The sequence below is a fragment of the Rhinolophus sinicus genome, chromosome 7 (assembly GCF_057876585.1).
Source record: "Rhinolophus sinicus isolate RSI-liver-muscle chromosome 7, RSI-T2T, whole genome shotgun sequence".
NCBI classification, from domain to species: domain Eukaryota; kingdom Metazoa; phylum Chordata; class Mammalia; order Chiroptera; family Rhinolophidae; genus Rhinolophus; species Rhinolophus sinicus.
The window spans coordinates 49,911,638-49,938,502 of NC_142507.1; the positions used below are offsets into that span (position 1 = coordinate 49,911,638).

Genomic DNA, 26,865 nt, shown 5'->3' on the forward strand with positions numbered 1-26,865 from the left:
GAAGGGTTTTGGCTGAGATTGAGAAATTCGTTCCTGGAGAATAATAAAGTGGGCGGGGAACTCAAGGCTGTGAATCTAACGAAGGAGGCGGAGTCACCGAGAGTTGGAGCGTTTCTGTCCAATCAAAAGGAGATGGTAGGAGCAAGCGGGGGAGATAAAGGGGGAGCGGGAGATCGCGAATCCTGCCCAGTTACGCGAGCTCCACCGCCGGAACAGCAGCTTCTCAGCGTAGGTATTTCTGCCCAGGAAGAGCTTCTCATTCCGAGGCCGACTCCAGCAATGGCCTTTGCAAATCTACGGAAAGTGCTCATCAGCGATAGCCTGGACCCTTGCTGCCGGAAGATCCTGCAAGATGGAGGGCTTCAGGTGGTGGAGAAGCAGAACCTGAGCAAAGAAGAGCTGATAGCCGAGCTGCAGGTAAGGCCAGCGGGAGAAAGACACGCGCTTGGTGGCATCCTCCGCGGAAACAGGCTGGCCGCGCCACGGCTGGCGCGCCCCACCCCCACCCCGGTCCCTGGTATCGGTCGGGCCTGGGGCCTCCAGATTTGGGGCTGGAGGGGAGGGGGGAGAAGGAGGGAGGAACAAACGGCGGCGGGCTGCAAGATGCAAACTTTCCGTTCAGTTTGCAACCACGCGTTTCACGTTGGTTTGCCACCCCGCGAGCAGTGCAATGTGTAGGCTTCTCCGGGTCCTGCAGTCTGCCCGCGGGATGCCAGCGCCGCTCGCCAGCGCCTTCGCGCGCAGTGGCTGTGGCAGCGCTGCACGAGGCACCGGGGGAGGGGCGCAAAAGTGTGTTTCCTATGGGAAGCCAGGGACCCGCGCGATCCTCCCCGGACCAAGCCCTGGCTTGAACGGCAGACTCCTGCCTTCCCTGGGGGGCGTTGGCACAGCCCCAGCCTGTCTCGTGGCTGCTAGAGAAGCTGCAGGGTAGGCAGCAGATGTACCCGCCTTTCGTCTGATGCAAGACTGCTGCGAGTTTTCACCGCCCCTCGGCTTCCTGGGAGTTCAGAGGAAAGAGGGGCGGGTGGGGGGCGCCCGAGATCCTGGGGCAGCGCACGAGGCCGCCGCCGATGGGGCCCAGACTTAGCCTTCGCCCGCGGCCCCGGCTGGTGGCCTTATTTTTGGCCTCATCGCTGGTCAGAAATGACCAGAGTGGACTAGAATCCCATCCCAGGCGCCCCCAGCAAATTGATTTCTTAGCAAACCTTTCTGAGGAATGTATCTCGGTTAGTTGTGATATGTAATTAGCGCAACCTACTTCTCCTGTTTCTTTGCCTTGTTTGTAAGGGTTCTGCCAGGTTTGGTGGCCTCGTCCAATCTGTGTCATTTATTTTGTGAACTCTCCACTCCAGTTCCTGTACCTCTTACTTCTCTACTGCACCCACCACCCCGATGTCTCTACCCCAACCCCCAACTCCCACACCCCGCAGTGTAGCCTCTGACCAACCTCAACCAGCCTCCGCGCGGATCCACCCCCTCCACCCTCCCCTTCTCTGAAGGCCCTTTAATCAAAAACCAGGCAGCTGCTGTTACTTTCGTTGTGCCGCAACCGCATGGTCCTCGCTACTGCCTAGGCCCCCCCGTCTGCCTTGGTATTTCATATCGGCGGCTGTGGTTCCCCATGGACCCTCCTCCCCCATCCCCCTCCTCTCCCATATGCCATATCCGGGTATCTAGCCTTGTCCTGTATTCAGAGAAGTTTCCGACCGGTCCCTGCCTTCAAGACACTTGTAGGCTAGTGCGGGAGCCTGGCCAAACGACGACTGAGACCAGTGACCAGATGACACAGTTCCTAAGTGCTGAAAGACCACTCAGCAGCCTAGCGACTGCCTGCCCGGCTGCTGCAGAAGTGGAGAGAAGGGGGGTGATCAGCCTGGACGAGGTGGGGTGTAAGGGCTCAGGACCTGATCCTAGGAGCACGGTAGGACCGCAAGGAGGCAGGCGCCTCACTAGTCATCTCGTCTTGTGCATGGATGGAATCAATGGCCGTGGCTCTCTGGGCAGGGCCCAGAAGGCAGTGGACTGGACCTTAGCCCAGCTCCTGACCCCCATCTCCACTGGAACACGAGGTTGGAAAGGGTGGCCTTCACTTCCAGCTTTCTTATGGAAATTAGAAATGCTATACCCCGGGGAGGGGGGCGGGGCGTGGGGCCAGGAAGGGGGTAAGTGCGGAATGGAGAACAGTGGGAGGCCTCGCCAGTAGTAGAGAGGTGCCAGTAGTGGAGGGGTTCAGTGAAGTTGGGAATTCGGCTGGTGCTGGGCGTTTGGAGCTGAAACTTGGAGACGCTTTAAAGGCGCTGCGAACTGTCAGGAGAGGAGGGGTGTTTCTTGGCTACCGACTGCCAGGCATCGTTGAGCTATTTGGGAGCGCCCAGCCTTGGCGTGTTTGTAAAACATTCGCTGCAGAGTTCCGTTTAGTGTCTTTGGTCGCCCACTGGAGGGTCCTCAATTCCGCACTGTGCCTTTTTATGCTGCAAGGAGAGGCGTCGGGGTTAATGATTCTGCCCTCCACCATCGAAATCATTTTAGTACCGAAGGAAGCGCCAGCGCCTGCCTGAACCAGGCCTGGCCTCCATTCCCATTGCTTGGTATTCTGAGCAGGCACAGTTTGCTCTCTCTCACTCCCCAGAACGGTCCTTTTCAGACTTGAAGCAAGTCACAGCTAGCCCATTACTGATTGGGTAATGAAGTCGGTTTAATGGGTGGTGATTAGCATCAAAATAATAATAACAAAATAAGAAATAACAGAGCTGTGCAGAGAGTAAGGCGAGCATTGTGGCATGGAATTTGTGGCGGGGTGGGGGTGGTGGGGGGTGGTATGTGAATTTAAAATCACAATTTAATCATGTGTTTCTTACTGTGGGTCTTAGTTAAAATGTTTGGAAAACATCAGCTTGGAATAATAAAGCATCTTGTTTGGAACTCACAAAACTCTTACTTAGACTGTGTACCCCCTCTTCTATCAGCATGTGTCTCCTCTTAAATCTAACATACAGGAACACTTAAATCTTACCACGGACCCATGGCTTTTGAACTTGGACCATGAGCCACAATCAGAAATTCATTTTACATCGTAACTCAGTATACACATACGTATGTGGACACACACTCAAGTTTCATGAAATAATGTCCATATTCTGTTTCATTAAATAGCAGTGCTGGTCAGACTCCACTAGACCACATGCTGGTAATACATTTATTTACATCCTTATCTCAGAATTTTAAGAAAGATAAATAAAGAAGGGAATCAATTTCCATGCCAGAGTCCATCTTTTGAAAGGCTCTATTAAAAGCAACTTCCAGCCTGTATACTAGGATTTAGTTTGCAAAAGTGAAATAACCACCTACTTAACCAGGATTATACGTAGTGTGTAAAACAGCACCTACCGGCACCTACTATAGTTGGAAAGTTTCTTTGACTTCCTCTATGATTTAAGTCGGAGGCACGAGCAATGCTAGAATCAGCCCAAGGCCAAGCCTGTCCTCCTTGGTAAAGGAAGCATGTGTGAACTTGAGTAACGTGAATGGATTTCCATTGCTGAGTCAGCATAGTTTGTCGGGAACAGCCATAAATCCAGCACAACAGTGACCGGCAGTTTTCCGGCTGAGGGATAGGACAGGGAGGAGGGAGCGCTTTTTCTGCCTGTTCCCACACACTGATACACAGTCAGAGAGCAGTTGACAGCAGAATGGGTGCAGTGTCGAGAGAGGTCCATTCTGCCCTGGGAGTGCCAACGGGGACCTTGGGATGCTGGAGAAAAAAGTGAGAATCACAGCGAACTGTATGGCGGATTTGCAACGGGCGGTAGTTTGCATAAATAGAGAGGAGCAGGCATGGAGGCAAATTTTGGAGGGATGACAGGTGGCCTGAGAAGGGAATGATGCCTGAGAGTACCTGGGTTTTGAGGGATCAGCGGGAGATAACATCTGTCAATAAATACTTGCTTATTGAATGAGTCAATTGATGGTATAATTGAATGAAGCAGGAATAGTGAAAGGTGTAAGAGACCTTGGAAGCTAGTGAATTCTGGCCCCGTGTGGTGGGACCAGGGTCTGCTGGGAGGGAGTCTCCAAAGGCAGAGTGTTCTCTTGGGACAGGCAAGCTCTGAATGAATGCACGTCTATACTGGTCTGACTGGAGACTCTTCAGACTTCTGGCTTCCAAGAAAACTGGCTTGAGGGACACCATCCTTGAGGGGAAAGTAGAGAGAGCCTGCGGGGCAAATCTGCCGAAGGGTGATATTTCCATAGAGAGGCTGAGAAGGGTGATACTTCCATAGAGAGGCTGTGATAGTTAAAGAAAAACTAGGGCTGTTTCTGAGCTTGTCCTCAGGGCCTGCAAGATGGGGTAGACTGCTGGGGAGCCTGGTGTCTCCCCCACAGCCACTCTGTTCTGTGGGAAGCAGATCCCCAAGGTTTGGGAAGGGTGGTGGCAGCTTTGGAGAGAATAGTCAAGTAGGCCAGACCCCTGAGGTCAAAAGGAATGATGGGGTAGCGTGTAGGGAGCAGGAGTGGGTCTGAGATATGGGCCCAGAACTTGATAGGAGAGAGGCAAGGTGATAAGATTGTGAGTCTTTGGGTGGTCACTGCCCCTTTCTTGTCAGTTGAACTTCGACCGTTGGTCCGGGGCTGACCACTTCAAAGGAGGTTTCATTTTCTCACTATTTTACCAGAACCTAAGGTGCCATTGCTGGTAGTAAAGGAATAGGCCTTAAAAATGTGCTCACACACAGCTGAATGGCCCTGCAAAAGGTTGTGGCATTTACACTTTGATTTCCTTACATGGCCTCCAGCGCTGAGTATTATCAGATTTCGTTTTGCCGGTATGATACCTGAAAAGACCACATTTTAAAATTCGCATTTCTCTGATGTCTAGTGTTTTTATAAATTACTGGTCACTTTGTTAGTTCTTCTGTGAATTGCCTACTTATATCTTTGCATATATATAAATTTTTTTTAACTGTGTTCTTTATCATTTAAAAAATTGATTTGTCGGAAGTCTCGATCTTTTTTGGTGATGAATCTTCGTTCTGTTATATATATTGCAAGGAGTTTCTTCCAGATCAAGCCTGTCACTTGCCTTTAACAGTTTATGGGATCTTTAGAAGTTTAAATTTCAAATGTAATCAAATTGGTCAGTATTTTCTTTTGGTTTCTGGGATTTGTACCTTGCTGATGAAACTTTCCCATTCCGAGATCATAAAAATATCCCCTTACATTTTCTTCTAATTTAAAAAATTATTTAAATTTATTTATGAAATTTAAAATGATTTTAAATTTAAATGTATGTATACAAATCTTTAATTCATCTGGATTTTTAAAAATCTGCAGTGAGACAGTTCAATATTTTTTTCCCAAGTTTTCCTAATACCATCTACTGCATAGATTTTCCTTTTCCCCCATCAGTTTGAATTCTACCTTTATTATTTTCTAAATTCCCATACATACATGGGTCTCTTTGCCTATTTGGTTGTGTTGATAGATTTGCCAGTTTTCTGAACATTTTTCTCCTGGCTCCCTCCCAACTTGTCCCCCCTTTTCAGAAATCAATCTTTCTCTCCCCCCACCTCCTCCATAAAGAACAGAAATTTATTTCTAACAATTCTGGAGGCTCAGAAAATCAGTTTTTGAGTGCTCGCATAGGTAGGTCTTAAGCCTCTTTATCGCAGTCAAGAGAAGGGATTTGTGATGCTGGATTTTCAATCATGTCACATGTTTGAATATCTGGGGAAGGATGATGGGGTGGGGTGAGGAGAATAGTGAGGAGAGGTTGCCTTGGGCCTCTCAAATCACTGGGTTCATTTATTCAACGGAGTATTCTATGGAATGTCAACTATTAAAATAATCTTTGCTTTCGGTACGTAAAGTAGGGACGAAGAAAGCAAACTGCAGGTGAGAGGGATAACTACATGTGAAATGGATGATACAAAAATACGGGGAGGCAGTGATGGGATCCAGGGTCGTTGGCAAAGTTTTCACGCAAGAGAAGCTTCTTGTGCCTTGACAGATTGGTAGCATGTGGCCAGGCAGGGCGGGGATCCTTTGCTTGGGAGCCAGAGCAATGGACTTGAATGTGGGACAGACAGCAGTGACCCCTTTCTGCCCACGCATTGGCTGATGTTCATCTAGGCTGCTGTACAGGAGGCTTTCAGAGTACCTTCAAGGTCCCACCTGGTGTTGGCAGTCTGCCCAGACGGGGTGGCTCCTGTCTGGTTCTTCTAACCTTCCCATGCCTTGTACATGCGGAGGCCACACCATACACACGTGATGGTGAGTTTTGATGTATCTGTCACTGTGCGCGCCTTGAGGGGTAGGGCCGTAACTTACCTTGTGTTGACAGAGTCTAGCATAATGCCAGATACGTACGTATGAGGCAGGCAGCCTGTGGATGGAAGGAAGAAATGAAAAGGGGAGAAGGAGAAAGGGGCGGCCTTCATTTTGTTGGGCTTCAGTGTCTCACCTGTGAAATGAGGTGGGCCAGATGCTTCCAAATGTTTCTTTGAACCTCACATTTTGAGGTTCTATTTCAGCATCGCGGACATAAGATAAAGGGGCGTGGAGTGCCTGTGAGGGGTCCTGCATTGAGCCTCTGGCAGTTAGGCACAGCCCCAGTCAACTCTATTGAACAGTCATTACAGGCTCTCCAAATCTAAATGTTCTGCTGCAGGGTAAGCTTCACTACTCTTCTCCCCTCGGTGGAGAAAAGTAGTTCTCTGCTCTCTCGCTCTGTGTAACTTCTCCAAACGTGTTCCTGGGCTCTGGGCACAGTAAATACAGTGGAGCCCTTGCCTGGGAACCAGTTGCCCACTGAGCTTTCTCTCTCCAGTACCCACACGATGGGGAGGCAAGGGAGAAAGTTCTCGTGGGATCCAGCTGAGCGTTCCACCGAGGAAAATACAGAGACCTACGCTCACAGGAGTCAGATCAGACTTGGGAGGGACCCGAGGGGCCATGTGTCCCAACGCGCTTATTTTATAGATGGGGACCAGGGGTTACAGGATTTGCCGCTGGCAGACCAGGAACTAGAACCACAGCCCCGATACCCAGCTTGCAGCTTGTGTGATGACACTTGCTGCGTCCTCACCTACCTGGGACAGCCAGTTTGGGGCAGAGTGTGTGTTTGTTCACCCACTCCATTTCTTGAGGCTTCTCATTGCGTGTTTGGGCTACAGTATCCTGTTATATTCTTATTCTGGGAAGACACCCCGGGATTCTGGATGATCCTAAAGAAGACTGTCGTGGGGTCTCTAGCTTAGCCGTAGGAAAGGGGCTATGATGAATCCAGAAGGTCGTATTTTTCACACATATATTTTTAGTCTAATGTCGCCTGGGTATCAGAGCAACTCTAGACCAGTTTAATTGTTCTCCCCTCCCCCACTTCCTTTGGTCTCTATTTTAGGAAATTTTTTTTTTCAATGGTTTTATCTTTTGTTCACTGTATTTGTTCGTTCAGCTAATCAGCGTTTATTGCCCACCTTCTGTGTGCCAGGCAGGGGGCCTTCCAGAGTAGAATTCCATCCCGCCTCTTCCCTTGAGTCACTCGGTGTCCCTGGAGGAGGTGATGTCCTTCGAGCGGGTGCTACCCCTGTCCTATGTCATCACCTCCTCTCACCCAGTTGAGGAGGGTGAAGCTCAGCTCATAGCTTGTCAGGGATGGAGCTTGGATTTGAACCCAGGCCTGACTGATGGTGGAGCCTCTCAGGTGTGTAAACAATACACAACTCCCGTTGCCTACGTCCCCTTGAATATATCCAAAGTCAGCCAGCAGGTAGGAGTCCCACTTTGCTCAAAGAAGCGCTAGAAGGTTTTCCAGAGGAACTCTGTGGACCCAGATGTTTCTTTTTCTGCCTCAGGACTGCCAAGGCCTTATCGTCCGCTCGGCCACCAAGGTGACTGCTGATGTCATCAACGCGGCAGAGAAGCTCCAGGTGGTGGGCAGGGCTGGCACAGGTGTGGACAACGTGGACCTGGAGGCCGCCACGAGGAAGGGCGTGCTGGTCATGAAGTAAGTTGTGGAGGCTGGGGTGACATTGAGACTCTTTGTAATCTCAAAATGCTTCACAAACCTACTCCACAGATGTGCGTAGGGCTGCAGCCTGGTTTGGGAGTCAGAAGGATGGTAGTGAATGTATGTGTTTGCTCTGCTCCAGCTCTGACCCTCCCCTCTAGGGTTCCTTCTGGGGTCAGGTATCGGTAGCTGTGCTTTTTCTACTGTACCTCCTTGCACAGATGCAAGACTTTTGCTAGTAGAGTGGCTCTACATTCTTTCTATTCCTCACTTCCTTGCACCCCTCTGGAGCCGGGAACCCAGTTGCTCTTTCACACCCCAGGGCCAAGAGGGAAAGGGCCTCCATTAGAGCTATTTTTGCAGAAACCTAGGGCAAAGGTCTTGTGAACATGCCAATGTGTGGTGACCCTCCTTTCTGGCTCCTGTCTGGCACTTAGCTGGTGAGGCAAGACTAGCCCCAGTCCACTTCTCGGTCCTCAAGCCTTTTCTCTTCCCTGGGGACCCTCACGGTCCTCAAGTCCTTTCCTTCCACTTCCCCCTATAGGGGAGGGGTTAACTGACCCATCATCTGACTGAGGGCCATATCCAACTAGACATGTTAACTGGTAACCCATCTGACATTCTCACTCTGCATCCGGAGGCAGCTGCCCGCAGACCCTGCACCTCTTCTAGCGTCCCCATCCAGCCTGTTCACTGGGGACCCAGGAAGCCAGCTGGTCTTGTGGAAAGACAGACTGTGAAAATTCTTTTTTTGTGACTTTTTTTTTTTTTAATAGAATCTCTCTTTCTCCTTATAACCTTCATTCCTTCATTCTCAGAGATGAAAAGACCCAGTAGGGGAAGAAGAAGGGTAAACATGTGTGTTAATAAATTCTTTCAAAACCAAAAAAAGAAAAACAACTTTTTTTTTAGTTTCATACGTTGCCATCTCTCTTCTCCTTCCTGTAAAATGGGCACAGTCAGCACTGCTGTGTGTATTAAGGTGTGAGGAAGCTTTTCTCAGTTCAGAACTTGTTGAGGGCTAGGAGGAGAAGTCAAACAGGTGGAGATAAAATTAGTGGCTTTGTTACTATAATAATAAAAGCCAGGTAGGTCAACTTGGTGAAGGTGGGCGGGCAATGGGCTGACCTCTGCTCATCCATCTCGGGCACAGCAGGGGATTTTTGCTTCTTCCTCTAGGCAGGTGGATGCAGAAATGAGAGGAGAGAGGAAAGGACTGAGCCACACACTTCTCCCCCAATCCTCGGGAGAAGGGAGTTTGGGTAGAGAGGCCAGGTGTTTCTCTAATGGAGGTTGCTGCACAGAAAACAAAAAGCTAGTGTTCTTCCAGCGCTGGGATGTGGGCAGGGGTACATCAGAGAAACCCAGGACGGTGATGTGGGGCTTGTATGCAGAGTAGGTAAGCTCCTGGAGCAGGGGCGAGAGCTCAGCACGCACCCAGGCCTTTCTGTGGGACAGGAGAGAGGATACTGGTCAGGACCCACTGATGTCCCCTCTTTTCTCTGCTCTTTAGCACCCCCAATGGGAACAGCCTCAGCGCTGCGGAGCTTACCTGTGGTATGATCATTTGTCTGGCCAGGTAAGTCCCGGACTTCTCAGCGGAGCCAGTCCCTCTGGTATGTCAATTATTACAACTCCCCAAGCAAAGTGACCCAGAGACACATAGAAACACTTCAGCTTGGCGACTTGCAGACTGCTATGAACGGTGACAGGGAATGAAAGAGAGGGGAATGCAAGAAATGCAGATTTCCCCGTTTTGCCTGCTTTTACATTTTCCTCCTCCTGTAAATCAGGCCAGCTACCATTTAATTCTTGCGAGGACCCTTGCCCACATGGGGTCCCCCCAGTCTGCCCTGGTGAGGACCCTAAAGTATTGAACCTGGAGCGGTTCCACAACCCGCAGCTAGAGGGAGGGTCGGGATTTCTCGTGCTCCATGTACATCTTAGACAAGCACCATGGAGTCAGGTGGGCAGAGATCAGGTGACAGAACTGAGAAGAGGCAGGTGAGGGCTCTGTCTCACTAGGTCAGAGGCATTTTGTCAGCTTCCTGAACTGAGGCCTGATGGGCCAGGCAGTGACATGGAGTTTCTTCCCCTGAAGCTTTGCTGAGTTTACCCATGAGTCCGTGATCATAGACTAGCTCCCCTCTCAGCCTTACCCTCAGGTGGAAGTCCTCATAACGGGTAGACACGAAAAAATGTCTCAAATAAGAAGTCAGTGAAGTGGAAATACAGCAACCAAATTTTGGAATGTCTCACACACACACACACACACACACCGGGTTTTGTGGCTGACAGAAAAACCTTTATTTAAATACTTAGGAGACTGACTAGAGGGGGTGTCTTCCTGGGCTTTGAGTCATTCAGCTGTTTCCAGCAGGTGATGCTGGGCGGGGTGTGTACCCCGCACAGTGCCTCCCGCTGTGCAGTTGTTGTGAGCCTTACGTGAGCTGATGTGTTAACATTTCCTAGAAGATGTCTAAAATAGAGGAGATTTCCCTTCAACATCCTAAACATTGTTTCTTGGCTCCCAGAGAAGCCTGGATGACCATGTCCCACGTGACGTGTCTTACTGTCCAACCTCTAATGTTGCCCCAACTTCCTTTGTCCTTTCCAGAAAATGCAGAGACTCAGGCCTGCATGTTACCAAGGAGGACATAGGCTGTGTGTGTGTGTGTGTGTGTGTGTGTGTGTGTGTGTGTGTGTTTGGTGTTGGGACAGGAGGTGGAGCAGAAGTTCTAAGTGTGTGGACTGTGGTACCCATCCACCCCAATCTAGCCTGAGACCGTTGGGGCTTAAGAAACTCTCCAAGAAGACCAAGTAATCCGCTGTCTCCTGATATTATAGAAGATGTTGCAGGTTGTGGTCCTGGATGGAAGGGGAAAATGAAAATCCTTGAACTTCAGGAGCACTTGATGCCGAGTCCCTCAGCACCCCATTTTATCACCCCTACAGACTCTGGAGGATTGGCTGTTGCTTTTTATGTGGCCACAGTCACTCAGATTGCTACTCCAGAGGCTGGGGTGAAATAGGAACCTCCTCCCGGACACCTAGCTGAGACAGAAAGAAGTCCCAGGGCTCCCAGTCAGGTCTTGCCAAGCGTCTCCCTCTGCTACACAACCTCTCCCCTCCTCAGTGTTTCTGAACCTGAGCCCCTAGGCCCAGGCTGAGCTTGGTTCCCGGGAGAATGATGGTCAGAGGTGTTGGCTGTACAAACCATGTCACACCTCCTTCCTGGGCTGGCAGGGGTCTGCGTGGGCCCTCTGAACCTGCGTTTGTCCTTGCAGGCAGATTCCCCAGGCAACAGCTTCGATGAAGGGGGGCAAATGGGAGCGGAAGAAGGTGAGTGTCTGGCCTTGCTTCACCCGCCTGGCTCGGTGCCCGAGCTCCACTCTTGGTGCTGACTTGGGCGTTTTTGCCTGTTTGGTTGCAGTTCATGGGAACAGAGCTGAGTGGAAAGACCCTGGGAATTCTTGGCCTGGGCAGAATTGGGAGAGAGGTGGCCACCCGGATGCAATCCTTTGGGATGAAGGTGAGAGATCGGTGGGCCCCTTTGATGTGGGGCCTCCTGTAGCAATTTGGGAAGAGGCAGCTTTGCTTGAGAGAAGCTGAAGGCTTTGTCCTAGGAGGGTCTGACCCCCATGCCCCCTTTTAGAGCTCCTGACTTAATAGGCGGTAAAGCCAGGGAGGGAGGCAGCGTTGGCCTGCTAACGTGGACACCTGAACTCAAAATCTGGGAATACTTTGTGGAGGTCTTTCAGCTTTGGGCTGAGTGATAACCCTGAGCAGAGAGGGGTCCTGTATCCTGCCGGCCTTTCCTCCCTCCCAGACTACAAGGGCTCCTTGTTTTTCTGTGTCTGTCACCTGTGGTAATTCAGAAAACAGGAGCAAAGTTATAGCAATTAAAGTAGAGCCACTGGCCGTCCATCTTCTAGCTGCTCTCCACTGTTCAGAAGAGATTGAAAGGTGCTGGTCTGTACACTGTGATACGATTGTAGAGCCGATGGCAGCTGGAAAACCCCACACATTTCTCAGAAATCTTCCCCCTCCCCAAGGCCCTGCGTCATGCTATCCTGGAAGCTGTAGGCTTCCGGTTGAAGGAAGGTTGGCATCCATAGCAGTGCCACCCCCAGGAGACCTCTCAAAGCGGGGGAGGCACTCAGCCAAGAGTGGGGAATTCACAGGGGTGCTCGGATAGGTTAGAGTGACAAGGCAGCTGGGGGTGTTGACGGAGGTCCCCATGTTTACTGTGGCTGTTGAGGGGATTGTGGGTTCAAACTGCCACCAGGGAAGCTTTAACTATCAAAGAAAATAGTTTTGAAAATCAGATCCTTTTAGGTCTCTGAAAAATGTACTTACAGAGTTTTCCGTTTCTCCCCTGCTCCCTCCCTTTCTGTCTGTCCCTCCCACCTTCATAGAGTTAGAAGGGACCTTGTAGTTGAACCCTTCATTTTATTTTGACCTCTGGGGTGTGTGCATTTTTTTGCGAAGGGCTTACAGCAAATGGATGGTAGACAAGGACGCAGGTGGACATCCCATTATACCTCACTGAGAATCTTCCTCTCTCTCCTGTCTCCATTCCCCACCGGGTTTATATTTAATTCGGCCAGACATCTTTCCTGAGCTTGAGCACTGGGAAAGGGAAGGTACATTTTTCTAGGTCTCTGAAAGAGGTAGGTGCGGCCCAGCCGAACTCACTGATCATGGAAAAACCAAAGCCTCGTCCTTGGGTGCAGGGCTGGCCAGGTGTGACAAGCCCCAAAGAGCACTTTCTCCTCCGTTCTCTTTTGTGAGGGATTAAGGTGTAAAGGTTTAGCTCACGGGAATTCCGGTCATCTAAAAGCAGGGGTCAGGGTTAAGGAGAATGCAGAGCACACAGAGTCAAACAGGTGAGTGTTGGTGTCACTGATGATACAGCGACTTGGGTGCAGGTCCCAGGCCCAGTGGCCATTCTATGACGTTCGCACACCCCTTCCCACAGCACATTGGACTTTTCTAACTCAGGGACAGTCATTGTCAAGGGAAGGACTTGAGACGTTGGCAGTGACTTAACCCAGACAAAAAGCCCCACCTCACTTCCTGAATAACTGAAGTGATTGGTAAGGCTGTCTGTCCATCTGGCACCGCTCAGAGCACTGCCCTGGGCTGTTTCCCAGAGGCCGGGGGGCATGTAGGACCATGAGCATCAGCAGTGAAGTGACTGATACCCCTCAGACATGTGTTTGATTCAAAGAGATGTCTAGAGCCTGCTGAGGAAGGGTATTATTTCTGGGCACACCCCACCCGACGTGCCCGCATGTGTCATTCCCAGCATGGCACCGAGGACCTGTGTGCTTCATTTGGGAGTTTCTGTCCAGTTGTCTCCGGAGGGTCATTCTGGGCTGTCTTGCTTCTGGGACAATGCTGTTTGTAAACCCCTGAAATCTGTCTTGAGTTGTCTCTCCCACTTCAGCCTCTCAAGGGAGCTACTGGCTCTGGCCGTTCCGAATGACCCAGTTGGCTTTTCTTCACACTCAGCTGCACGCTTTGAGCTCCCCAACACACGTTGGGTCCAGGTGAATTCTGTCTCAAGGCAGAAAGCTTATCAACCTGCATTCCTTAAATCTTGGTTAATGCTGGAGCCATTGTGGAGAGCAAGATTTCCTAACAGGCAAAGAAAGGAAGATCCTTGAACAAATGGTGAAAGAGATGGTTTATCAGCTTCCAGATAGGAAAGAGTGATCAGTGTCGCCTCAACACAAGTTGTTTTAAATTTCCTTTGTTCCCTCTTTGGAAACTTATGAAACAGGTAGAGCCTGGAAATCCCAAGATGTCACGTACCGAGTATTTAAAATGGTATTTTAATCATGTAAAACATAGGCATTCTCATAAAAACTGAAGTACAGATAAGGGTCTCCAGCCCTCCTCTCCTCAGGTAGTCAGTCTGGCGTGTGGTATCTCAGACTTCTGTGCATTTGCATAGAATGCAAACGATATTTGGAGAGAATGGAATACTGTGCACGAACAGATTTGCCGCCAGTTTAAACTGGTGTGTGGAATTTTGTTGTGTGGATAAATTATTCTCTATTTGGCCATTCCCTTCACGATGGACATGTAGATTGTTTGCAAATGTGGGCGTTAGCAAGACCTTGCTCAGGTCTTTCGTGATGCCCCTGGGGTTACCATGGAGACTGTGAGCTTGGTGCTAAGGGGTTAGTGTTCTAACTGGTTGAAGGATGGATCCGTTTCAGTCTGGAGGGAGATTGTACAGGATGGTGCAGGCCTCTGCCTTTTCCACCATTTTTCATCAACAGCTTGGATGATGTGTCATTTGTGGATGACAGGAAGCAAGGAGAGGGGCAGGATCAGGTCCTAAAAGACACAGAGAGGCTGAAATGGTTGGGCACCCTAACAGGAAATTTAGCTACAATATATCTCAGAGCCCTTACATAAGGGCCCCAAAAGCAACTGGACAAGCGTTGGGTGTAGAGGTCCTTATGAAAAGCTTTTCTAGGGGAGAAGGCCTTTGGGTGACAAAAGTGCAGTGTGGCTAGCAGTAGTCGTATTTTTATCGTCCTTTGTGTGTGGGGGGGGTTGGTGGTGGGAGAGCCCACCTACGTGGATGCTGCCACTGCTGGCTGGTACAGGCCTAGACGGGGACTTGATGTGTCACCATAGAGCAGCTGCTGACCTGCTCTGAGCCACCTGGTACGCTCTACAATGTCTTCTGTCTGAAACCTTTTCTCAATAATGTTGCTAAATAACAGGTAATAACTTCAGAGACTCAACTCATTTGTGCTGTCATGGCCCCCTACGATATGTTCACAGACCCACGCCATCCAGGAGCTATGCCCTGCATTTTTCTTACCAAGGTTTTCCGTGAAGAGCAGACCCGTATCTCTTAACAGTTTCTTTGTGTGGCGGGTGTTGTGATGAATTTGGCTTAGCCCCGAGGGTGGACGTTGAACCTGAGGCACCAGTTGTCACTGATTCTTTCGGGTCAAGCTAATGTGTCCTGAGGTCTGCAGTATGAGATACTGCATTCCAGGGACCCTGTGGGGGCAGGACCATTATCCCAGTGGCAGATAAGGAAACTGAGGCTCAAGAATGGTCTCTGATATGCTCAAGATAAACGGACTAGTCCAGGTGGGCCCAGCTCAGACTGTGGGTCGCCTGGTGTTCTAATCTGGTGCCCTTTGCCCCACACCGCCGCAGCTGTCTCGTTCCTCATCCGTGCGAGCTGAACAGCTCTGCCGTCATCTCACTGTGTTCAGCCTTGCTCAGGACAAAAGCCCTCCTGTTTCAATCTGATAACTGGAATTCCTACAGCCCTAGAGCGGTGAATTTCAAATTCTTCCAAGAGCCTCAGGTTCTAGAAAGGTGTGCCTTAGAGACATGGGGAAAGAGAGCAGGAAGACACAGTTGGTGGGGCTCTGGGACTTCACCTCTGCCGCTTAGAACTGATCTGGTTTGATGTTGAGCTTCTGTTTAAGATTTCATTGTCAGGGCGAAAGTTCCAATGCTAAGCCCACAATTTGGCTGTGGGGTAGAGAGAGGGTGTGGCTGTTGGGCTTGTTGTTGGAGTTCCTTTGTCTTGAAGGTGGCCTTGCTCTCCTCCACCCACTGCCGAGCCAGGGGACCTGCCACAGGCATGATCAGCCTCCAAAGGTGCCTTCTGTGACACCCGCTAGGAGGTCGCCCTGGAGTACTGCTTGAAAAGCTAGGGTTCCTTTGTTGCCCCAACGTCAGGAGTCTGTCCTAGGGCTGAGGTTGAGATGGGGAAGCCCTTTGTGCGTCTTCCCTTGACTCCTCTCTAGGAATGACTAGTCTTTGGATGATGTTCCAACTTCTGTGCATGAGGACATGTGACCGTTTCCAGGACACATCAGGACCCTACTCAGGCGTTGGTCTCCTGGGCCCGATGTCACCCTACCAACTCCCCACAACATGGTCTTCTGACTCCTAGCTGAGTTCAGCTCCTGTCTGCCCTGAGTGTCTGTGGTGAAAAATGAGAATGGGTTTTCTTGGTCAAATTCTTTCCCTGCGATTGCCTGCAGATGAACGAGATACTGCCTCACTCGGACAGAAAGCTGAGTCCAGGCCTGTTGACTGCTGTAGAAGATGATTATCTCCTCTCCCCATCCACTCCCCTTTAGCCCAGGTGCCTTCGGTGGGGGCACTGGGCCAGGCTCAGCTTGTGGGACCCTTCCTTCAGGCAGCCCCTGCTGTTTCTTGGCATTTCCAGGGGCAATAGAGTTGTGTGAAATCACTCCATCAGGCTTGGCTTTGTGAGCTCTCTTGGGGTCCCCTTCCTCTCCTACTCCCCGTGAGAAAAGTACATCGGGCTTAGAGATGAACAGGGCCATTGTTCCAGCCAGCCTCAGAGCCAGCGGACAAAGAAGACTTGTGAGAGCAAGGGCAGAGCCCTCTCTCCTGCGCTGGACATTTTACTCTCCCCACGAGAAACGAGTAGCTTATATCTGAGGGGATCGCCATGTGGGCACGAGCAGGTGATCCCAAAAGGCATGGGGGAGGCACATCTTTCCCCAAAACCTCCCCCGATGGTTGGGTGGGGCCCACTTGGCCTTCCTTGCTCTACAAGGCGGGCGAGGAAGAATGTGATCCAAAAGCTACTCCTTAATTCGTGATCATTTTCACTTTCTTCTCCAGAAGTGCTGACTTGGATACAGCAATCTTCTTTGCCGTTCTTTTCTAATTTCCCTGATTTCGGAAGAAATTCATGATGGGGGGGAAGAGTTAAAAAGTATCAGAAAGCATAAAGAAGATGAATTCCACCACCCAGTGTTGAAGTATTATGCTTTCTGTTATTTCTGTTTGTTTAATCCTGGGCAGCTCCGAGCATCTCCACTCAGGGTGAAGGGAACTTGCTTTTCAAACAATAGTGTATTAAAAGTTGGAGCCAGAGGTGACTGTGAAATCATCTACTCACCTCCTTTACGTAGGAGGACCCAGGTTTGGAGGGCACTGACATGAGCCTGGACACACAGCTTGACAGCAACTAAGGCAGGACACAGGTATTCTGACTCAGAGGCTCTTTCTTGGGTCCTGCAGACCTGCCTGTGTCAGTTGGTTGTCCAGCCTTCTTGAGGACATCAATGCATTTGAAGATTCTTATGCTTCCAACACCTCTTTACCCCCGGCCAATGTTGCTGATGTGGGGAGCTCTGGGAAGGCCTCCTGGGTAGGTCTTGGCAAGAGGGAGATACGTCATACCTGGTTGCAAATCCTTCTAAGAGGCTTGTGCTGGCTTGGTAACCTTTAGAGCATTGCCCTTGCTGAGAGATGCGTGATTGGCACCCGAGACTATTTCTGATGTAGAAGGAGATGTTTTCATCTCGTTCTGCCTCTGTTTGCTCAGGGTGGTCATTAGGAGTGCAGACCCTGCAGTCAGAATACTGTTTGTGCCCCAGCTCTACGACTCGTCATTTGTTTGACCTTGGCTAAACCAGTTAACCTCTCTGCCTTAGTTTCCTCATCCATAAAACGGGGCAATAACAGTACCTGACCCACTGGATGTGAGTTAGATGAAAGGACCTGATACATAGTAAATGCTAAATAAATGTTTGCCGTTATTAGCTATGACTCTGTATCCTCTCTTCCTTCCTCTGACCTTTGCCTTCTCCAACTTTCCTTCTTCCTGTCACCAATATGTGATGATCTTTGGCCAATTTCATGAGGTTGATGAAGTTCACACCCCTGAGTTTACAGCCTGCCCCCATCTCCCAGGAGTCAACCTTCCTTCCTTCTCAGCAGCTTCAGGGAGGCCCCTCTGCTTTGGGGGCCCACCTCCTCCCCAGACCAAGGTTCTTCCTGGGTTCTTCCCCATCCACAGTGCCTCGATGTCTCCCTTTCCTCCTCTTGGAGTCCTCATTCCTCGTTCCAGTCAACCCTGCCTTGTTGAAAGGATCAATTGTTAGTCATTTGTACCTCCCTGTGATGAGTCAGCACATTATGCCTTCTAACTCTGGATGCATTTTAGGCCTTATTAGAAGAAACTTCAAGAAAGGTGTCAGTGTGGGTATTTCACCCCCTTTCCCGATGAGGAACCCTTGTTGCCTTCCTAGCGCTGCTCGGCAGCCCCACTGCTCCCTCCCTCCCTTCTTCCTCACAGTATTGAATTACTCAGTGCACCTGCTGGTTTTCTGGCCCTGTAGGTTCTCCAGCTGCAGCAACAGCTCCCTTTCCTGGTTGTACCCCACGACTGTGTTACTGCTCCCCCATAATCATCCTCCCTCATGTGGGCTCCCTACTCTCTAAGGGCTTCTGAGCGCCACCTTGTTGAACCACACACGAGCCGCTCTTGCATTTGTGGATAAGAGGTTGGAGGCAGACAAGCCTCCTTTTCAGCTCTGGCCCTGGCCCCTCCTAGTGTGTAAGCCCCGCTGCCTTCAGCTCTAAAGTAGAAAAGAGAATAGCACCAACCCCATCGTATTGCCGTGAGAAGTAAACTGGTATCTGCAAAAGGCTCAGCGTAGTGCTTGGTATATAGTAAGGACTCAATAATGCTTGCCATTATTAGCAGTACCGATACTAATAATTAATAATAATATTCCCTCCCCCCCTACGACCAGACTGTAGGGTATGATCCCATCATTTCGACGGAGGTCTCGGCCTCCTTCGGTGTTCAGCAGCTGCCCCTGGAGGAGATCTGGCCTCTGTGCGATTTCATCACTGTGCACACTCCTCTCCTGCCCTCCACGACAGGTAGGCCTGTCCCTACCTTGTGGGTTGGCCAGAGAAGCCACCGACCAGATGAGAGTGGGTCCCTATTTCGGGGCTTCCATGACGCTGGTGACCGCCTCTGGGGAGGGCCCCACCAGGTCCGCCAGCATCTATGATGCTTTGTTTGATGCCCTTCGTCAGATGGGGGTGGGGGGAGCCGTGTGGGAATGTGCGGGTGTCTGGGTGAACTGAGGCAATGCCATCGAGCAGTGTCCCCTGGGTACTTGCTAGGGCCACTGCAGGCGTTTGTGGTTTGGGGAAACACCTGAAGCAGTAATATCTCAGGGACCTCTAGGATGTTTCTAAACTGAGTCTGGTTTTATTTGGCACAAAGACTCCTGCCCCAGAGCATCTGAGAAGGGAGAGGCGAGACCAGAGAGACTGTTGTGCTGCAGGAAGGAGGCCCGTGGGGAAGAGCTGGGCCGGGAGGAAGGGTCGGGAGCCCGAATCCCGGCACCATCGCGGCACCATCACCACGAGAACACTCTTTCCTCCCTTCCAGGCTTGCTGAACGATAGCACCTTCGCCCAGTGCAAGAAGGGGGTGCGCGTGGTGAACTGTGCCCGGGGAGGGATTGTGGACGAAGGCGCCCTGCTCCGGGCCCTGCAGTCTGGTCAGTGCGGTGGAGCCGCGTTGGATGTGTTCACGGAGGTAAGCGCCTGGCGCCCGCGGGTGGGAAGGAAGGGAGAAGCCGGTCGCGGAGGAGTTCAGGGCGGTGTTGGGTCCCTGTCTCTAGGTCCATGGTAAAAGGGAGAAATTGTCAAATGTAAGCCAAAAATAACACCTTTGGCCTGAGCAGCCTTTGCAGAGCTTGGTGGAGAAGCAGCCATGTTGTCTTCTGCAAAACTCAAGTTTTAAATGGGACCCAGTTCCTGGTCTCAGGCTCCTCGCCTCCTGCCATGTCGATAACTTCAGAGACGACTGCAGCAAATCAGTTCTGAGGTTGAGGATTTGGGGCAGGGAGAGAGGGTCTAATGTATCCACACGGGTCTCTGATGAAGTGGACCCCACTGCCGATTCCACCCAGTGTCTATTGGCTTTCTTTGCCCTTCCTCCCCTCTGGGGAGGGAAAGAAGCCCGAGGATAGTGGTTAGAAGCTTTCCCTTGGTCCCCAGGGTGGGCTGCGCTCCCTAGGTCTCCCTCACCCACTTCCCACCCCCTGCCCTCACACCAGATGGAGTAATGAAGGGTGCATTTCCACTTGAGTCCTGTCGGCCTCTCTAAAACATCAGAGATCCAGGGAAAAGAGCGTGGACTTTGGAAGGGGCAGGCGGGGGTTGCTGGTTACATTTGAGCTGTGTGACCTTGGCAAGTCCCCAGCCCTCTCTGAGCTCCCGTAGCACTTACTGTCTAGGCCCTGCCCAGGGTGTACGGTACGTTGGGTTTGTGCTTCTCGCCACATTTCTCTACTAGATCGTAAGGTCCCGGAAGGCGGGGTGTGGCTGTCCCTTCCCTGTGTTGCATCCCTCCCTGGACAGCACCTTCCCCTGATCTCCTCGGCCTCCTCAGAGCACTTAGTACTAATGGTGGCAGGACTCACAGAGCTACGTGGCCCCAATCCATTGGGAGCCAACAGAGCCCTGGGGAGGATGACCAGACGAGAAGAGCCTAAGTAACATTCCCAAAGGCAATACTTGATGCTCAGTGAGCAGAAGGGGTGGAAGGGAGGGATACTGGGGTGGGAGGTGGAGGCATCCAGGTGGGCCCCCTGTTGTGAGAACCACTGTGGGCTGTCTGCAAAGAGCATGACAGTAAGTGCTGTAAGGATGTAGCGGGGTGGGGGGGAGGAAAACACTAACACCAACAATAGCTACCAATGGCTGAGAACCACTTACGTAACTGGTGTGTAATCTCCATGATGATGTTATGCGGTAACTACTATTAACCCAAGACACCAAAAGCACATGGGTAATAAGTGATGGAGCTGAGGTTACGACCTGGTCCATAGCTCTGTCCATTCTGCTGTGGTGAATGGACATTCGTGAGGAAGCTGGTGACTGAGTCCAATGGTCACCCTGACAAAATAAAAGTAGAAGATGACATCTGTCCTGCCATCCTCCCTTCTAATTTCCCTCACACCCTGGGGCAGACCATGGCAGCCAACTGAGAGGTGTCTCTTTCTGGCAGGAACCACCACACGACCGAGCCCTGGTGGACCACGAGAACGTCATCAGCTGCCCCCACCTGGGTGCCAGCACCAGGGAGGCCCAGAGCCGCTGTGGGGAGGAAATTGCGGTCCAGTTCGTGGATATGGTGAAGGGGAAATCGCTAGTGGGGGTTGTAAGTATCACCACGTCAAGTGGGGCCCAGAGGTTAGAGAGCAGAGTGGGAGGAGGCATCTTGGTGATGGAACAGGTGACAGTGGGGATGAATGGGGGTGCGGTGACCAGATTCAGCCCTGGGAGCTGAACATAAGGGCTCCATTTGAGCCAGCCTCTGGGTGGGGTGGCAGGAGCTACCTTGTCAGCAGCTTTGATAGCCCAGGCCTGGCACCAGGGAGCCCAGCTTACCCCTGATACATTGAAGCCTTGTTAAGAGATTGTAGTTCTTCCCGGGGCCAGTATCTAAAGAAAGGCTCCTTTGTTCCCCACATGCCTTGAGAAGGAAGCAGTGTGTCCGGGGTGCCAGCTGGACACTGAGTGGGGGCGAGCTGGGGAGTGGCCTATGGAGAAAGCCCTTTAGGACACTCCTCGTAGCTCTGAGCACCTCTTTGATGGTGTCCAGCTTACACCCTGGCACTCACCGCCATGACAGTCTGCCCCCTTCCATTCCCCAAATCATGGCTCAATGTCCCTGCTTCTCACTGGGCCCTTCCGGGCATGTGTTTCTCCTCCAAGTCTATCCTGACTTATACTTCAACTCTTGTCTCATTCCACCTGTGGATGTTCCTCAAGCTCCAGTGGGTACCAGACAGTGTCATAACCTTTGGGCCCCAGAGATGAATAAGGAAGGCACAGCTCTCCTTAGGGCATAACCCTCCCTTCACCAAGACTTGCTTGGCCTTTCCGGCTCCCTCAAATCCTTCAGCATGTGCTCTTATTATTAAGGCTGCGTGAGTTTATATCTTTCTTAGTCACTAAATTCTAAGTTCTCTGAGGACAGAAAACCAGGACGTAAGCATCTCTGCAGCCACCTGGCTCTGCCCTGAGCATTTAATCAATAGTCTAAGATTAGAGTCAGTGAATGAGGGTGGGGGCAGGGCTGGAGGTGACCCCTGACCTTCCGGGATGACCCTTAGCCCAGGAATGTTCACTGCTGAGGATAGAACTATGGCAGGAGACACACAGGCTGCTTGGGCCAGCCCTGCCAGCCCTGGGTTGATAGCCCAGCTCTCCAGCCCGCTCTCCCTCCCTTCCACACCGGGCCCTCTTCATCCTGAGAAAGACGGGAGCCAGCCACCGCCTGCAGGAGGACCCCTCAGGGCCAGTCATCACAGCTGTGGTGGGGCAGGCCCGCCCAGAGAGCGTGGTGGTGGCCCCGGGACACTGGGCCTGTCCATCTGTGTGCCTCCTCTCTGCATGTCTGGCTTCTCAGGACGGGGCGCTCTTTCTCACTCCTTTTGCACGATGAAGGCCTCTGAGTAGGGTCATTCTCCCATGTGATGCTGGTTGCGATCCAGATTGAGATTTGGGCTGTGACCGTTGCCAGCAGTCGGTGTGGCTTCTCCCTTTCAGCCCTTCCACAGACAGCCTTTTGGGAGTTAGTCACGTTGTCATTAGGTAGCGGTGGCATTCCAGGCTTTTTTGTGCAGGGCTCCTTAGCACCAGCTCCATCAAATGGAACCACAAAAGGTTCCCTTCTTACTTAAGAGAGACAATCTCTTGGTCAAAATAGTTAAACTGGGGTAAATTTAACTCTACCCAAAGCAGCTGGTGGTCTTAGAATGTTGTGCATTTGGAAATAAGGATATTTTCTGTCCCACAGGAAATACCTGTCTCCCTAATTCTTCTCTGTGTCATCTTCAGTTCAATTCTGTTCCAATCTTAGACACAGACTAACATTGGGATCAGGTTGGTGCCCAAAGGCACCTGACCTCCTGGAGCCCTCCCACCTGCCCGTCTTCTAAAAAGGACCAAGACCTGCGATGAGCACAGAGGACCGGAAACGTGGGGTGCCTGCTTCTGGGGGCTTCTTCGTTGTGTACTTTTCCTCCACCTGCGGCAGACTCAGCCCAGCCAGCTGTCGTGTGGCTCTTGGGCTCTGCTCCCAGCAGCTGACTTCTCTTGTCCCACCTCCTGGCTCGCTGCAAGACCTTGCTTGGACAGGTGTGCCCTGTCCCGCCTCTTCCTGACCTCAGCCCTGTTTCCCCTCTCTCTGCAGGTAAACGCTCAGGCCCTTACCAGTGCCTTCTCTCCACAAACCAAGCCTTGGATTGGTCTGGCAGAAGCTCTGGGGACACTCATGCGAGCCTGGGCTGGGTCCCCCAAAGGGACCATCCAGGTGGTAACACAGGGTGAGCTGGGGACACTGCTGAGGGAGGGAGAAGAGGGGCCTGGACTCTGCACTCCACTGTGTATGTCTGCTGCAGGTCACAGAGAGTAGCAGACTCCGAGGTGGCCTTGATCTTGTGACTCCACTGGTCACATTCTCTCTGAGTGCGACTCATGCACTGTCGAGTAGGGACAAAAAGTTCTTGGGAAATATACTGAACTTTCACAAATCACGTTTGTGCAGTATTTTTAAGATTTATAGGTTTGGGGTGCAAGAGGGACCTCCACAAGAGACAAGAGTTTTACAAAGAGGGGCTAGGGTTAGTGTCCTGGGTTAAGTGACAGGACCTTTGATTCTGGTTTTGACCCTGTCGCTTACCTGCTGTGTGGCTTTCCCTTCTCCGAGGTGTGGGTTCTTCATGTGTGAAGAGTCTAGATGGGTGTTCCAGACGAGGTGACAGGGACATTTGGTGCCCTGTGACATAAAAGGAAGGCCTGATGATGGCCGTGGGGACATTTGTTCAGCCAAGGAATGGGAATTCCGAGAACAGTGCCCTCTGCCTGCCCCTCAGTGACTGCAGGCTCTGGCCCTTTGCAGTGGGTCCAGCCCCTTCCAGATATGCCGGACAGGCCAGGGACAGCTCCAGTCCCCTAAGTATCCGCTTGGAGAATGATAGGCAGGGCAGGTGTGTGGGGCCAGGAGACTTGCGCTGAGTTTTGGAGAGCCGTTTCTTAGACTAGTTTAGTGTCCTGGTGTCCTGCCCTTGACTCCCCATTGTGTCTTTCTCCAGCTGGCTCTCTGCCCCCCAGAGTAAAGCAGAACTGCCCAGGCTTGGGGACCCCAGGGCAGTGAGGAGCCTGTGACCCAAAGCTAGATGCCAGTGGTCTCCTGCCCCTCCTGTGCGGCTCAATAAACATGCCCTTCTGGTGGCTTCTTTCGGTCGCAGGTACATCCCTGAAGAACGCCGGGAGCTGCCTGAGCCCTGCTGTGAGTGTCGGCCTCCTGAAAGACGCTTCCAATCAGGCAGATGTGAATTTGGTGAACGCCAAGCTGCTGATGAAAGAGGCTGGCCTCAACGTGCGTGCCCCCCTGCCCTGCCCTCCCCTGCCCTCCCCCTACATGTTCAGAGCACGCTGACAGCCCTGCTTAATGAGTGGGGAGCCCTGGAGGCACGTCCTGCCATGGACACTGCCTCCCTGTGAGAGGCAGCCGTACTGTCTCCACCTGCAACGTGGGGTACTGCCTGCCACCGAGCGTTGCTATGAGTGAACCAGTAACGTGTGAAAGTGCTTGAGTATAAGTGTTCTGTGAATGGGAGGCGGTGGCAGCACCCCCATTTCACAGCCAAGGAAACTGAGGAAGCCAGGCTGCCTCTGGCCGGAAGCTGAGAGTCAGCCCAGCATGCTCAGCCTCCAACTCCATCCCCTGTTCCTTTCACCATGGCACCGTGTCTCGTAAACTCTGGGAGCTCGCAACACATACCCTTAGCCTCTGCTGTCCCTGTGGCTTCCCTTTTGGCATCTTTCCCTCTGGTTCCCTTTGTGATCAAAGTGTGTTTCTCAGCCAGCGGGAGCTGGCAGAAGCAGTGGGCAGTAGAGCGCCCACATTACTCCCCCCTGACTCTCCCCCCTCTCCCCCATTCCTATGTCCTGATCAGGCCAGTGAGCAGGAAGCAGTGAGCAGGAGGGGCCAGGCTGGATGTACCTCCCGGGCAGGCCTATGAATCCAGGCCCTTCTCACATCTCTGCCTCCCTCCTCCTTGGTTCCCAACCCTCCCCTCCAAGCCTTGACCTGTACCTGGCACATCTCTCCTTCCCTTGCTGGAGGCATTGACCATCCCAGAGAGCTCATGTTCAGAGGTACAAGGCTTAGCCCCTTGGCCTGGTCCCCTGGCCCTGAACTGCTGACCATCCTGTCCTGCCAGGCTGAAGCCCTAGAAACCCGTCATTGGGCCGAGGGAGAGGGTGGGTGGTGGGTGTGTGGTAGCCGGGAGGTGTAACTGCCCCCTCCCTGCCTTCTCTCTGCAGGTAACCACCTCCCACCACCTTGCTATGCCAGGGGAGCAGGCCTACGGGGACGGCCTCCTGACCGTGGCCCTGGCAGGTGCCCCCTACCAGGTGGTGGGCTTGGTCCAGGGCACCACACCTGTGCTGCAGGCACTCAATGGAGCAGTCTTCAGACCGGAAGTGCCTCTCCGCAGAGGGCTGCCCCTGCTCCTGTTCCGGGCTCAGCCCTCTGACCCTGAAATGCTGCCTACCATGATTGGTGAGGAGGGGCCTGTTTGGCTGGCCAGTGCCCTTGAGGCAAGGGTCGGGGGCGTGAGTGTGTGTCTGTGTGTATCCTGGGATTGGGTTCCATAGACCTTTGCCTCCTTCAGCTCCTCTCCAGCCTCAGGGCATCTCTGGCACTACAGCAGACAGAAAGTCTGCCATGCCAGCTTCCAGAACACTGGGGAGGAGATAGGGAGTTTAGACGGAGGTGCCTTATCTGAGATCACAGCACAGTGTGTCACGGGTTGGCCCCCAGCGCCCCTGTTAACTGGGCTGCTTGTCCTGTTAAGCACACATAGGGGACCTGCCTGGTGGACCTGCCCGTGGGGCCAGCTCCCAGGAACGAGCTCAGAGCCATCGCATGCAGGTTTCCTCCCCCTGGTTTCCTTGTCCCAACCACAACAAAGCCTGTCACACACCCCCTGCAGTGTCATGGGCGTCTTGACCTGCCCCAGTCGCCTGGTGCCCTGGGAGTTTTGGAGCACTTCCCAGTTTGGCAGAGAGTCCACAGAGGGCCTGATTTCACATCCTTGCCAGCTGCCCAGAGGAACTTTCCCCTTTTTCTCTCTCGCTGTTGGTCTAGATAAAGCTGGCAGCCAGCAAGGCAGGGATGCCTCTGGCTTTGCGGCTCATCTTCCCTCCCCCGCCTTGCCTGATGGTCAGGGTGTTGGGGAGGGAAGCTGGGCAGATGCCCTGCTGTTCCCCCTCTCAGTTCTTTGATTCTGAGACCATCACCCCCCACTGCAGCTTTGATCCTAGGAATCTAAGACGCCCAGCCTCTCGCTACCCCTTCCCCCACTCTCCATGCCAACCAGGGGTTTCTTCTCTTCCCAGGGCTCCTGGCAGAGGCAGGCGTGCAACTGCTGTCCTACCAGACCTCGGTGGTGTCCGACGGGCAGACCTGGCACGTCATGAGCATCTCCTCCATGCTGCCCAGCCTGGAGGCCTGGAAGCAGCACGTGACGGAGGCCTTCCAGTTCCACTTCTAACCTTAGGGCTCACCAGGCACAGCCTCTAGGGCTTTTGTGAAGAAACCTGCCCACTGTGATCACCAGGGAAAGATCACATTCCTGGGGCTGACACTGCTTATGCTGCAGACCTCGTCTGACCCTGTAGTACAGCAATAACCACCTAATAAAGAGCTCACCCCCAAATCTCCCTGCGGCTTGCTGTTGTCATTACCTGGAACACCCACAAGAGGGCGTTTGCAGCAGCCATGGGGTTGGCTTTGGCTGTGGGGTGAGAGAGCAATGAATGGGGAAGCTATACCTGAATATGGGTGCTCTGAAGAGGAACCCCCTCCCATCTCAGGTTTTTCAGAAGCATTTTTACAGGAACAAATGCCTGAAATGCTGCCTACCATGATTGGTGAGGAGGGGCCTGTTCCTATCCCTTCCATCTTGTAATATACGTGCACATTAGTAAATAATCAAC

The 26,865-nt window shown here is 52.2% G+C and overlaps 1 protein-coding gene across 2 annotated transcripts; it reads left to right on the plus strand.

The window, feature by feature from the left end:
• The first annotated feature begins 134 nt into the window (after window positions 1–134).
• Window positions 135–26,589, plus strand: PHGDH (phosphoglycerate dehydrogenase). 2 transcript variants are annotated; one of them, XM_019730578.3, is made up of 12 exons: window positions 135–417; window positions 7,854–8,005; window positions 9,522–9,587; window positions 11,296–11,350; window positions 11,442–11,540; window positions 18,580–18,712; window positions 19,233–19,381; window positions 20,858–21,010; window positions 23,051–23,183; window positions 24,108–24,238; window positions 25,189–25,426; window positions 26,266–26,589. In XM_019730578.3, the coding sequence occupies exons 1-12, from the start codon at window positions 280–282 to the stop codon at window positions 26,418–26,420; spliced, it is 1,602 nt and encodes a 533-aa protein (XP_019586137.2). In that variant the 5' UTR covers window positions 135–279; the 3' UTR covers window positions 26,421–26,589. The 2 variants fall into 2 exon arrangements, with proteins under 2 accessions (XP_019586137.2, XP_074174746.1); XM_074318645.2 differs by lacking the exon at window positions 135–417 and adding an exon at window positions 1,780–2,069.
• Window positions 26,590–26,865: the final 276 nt, after the last annotated feature.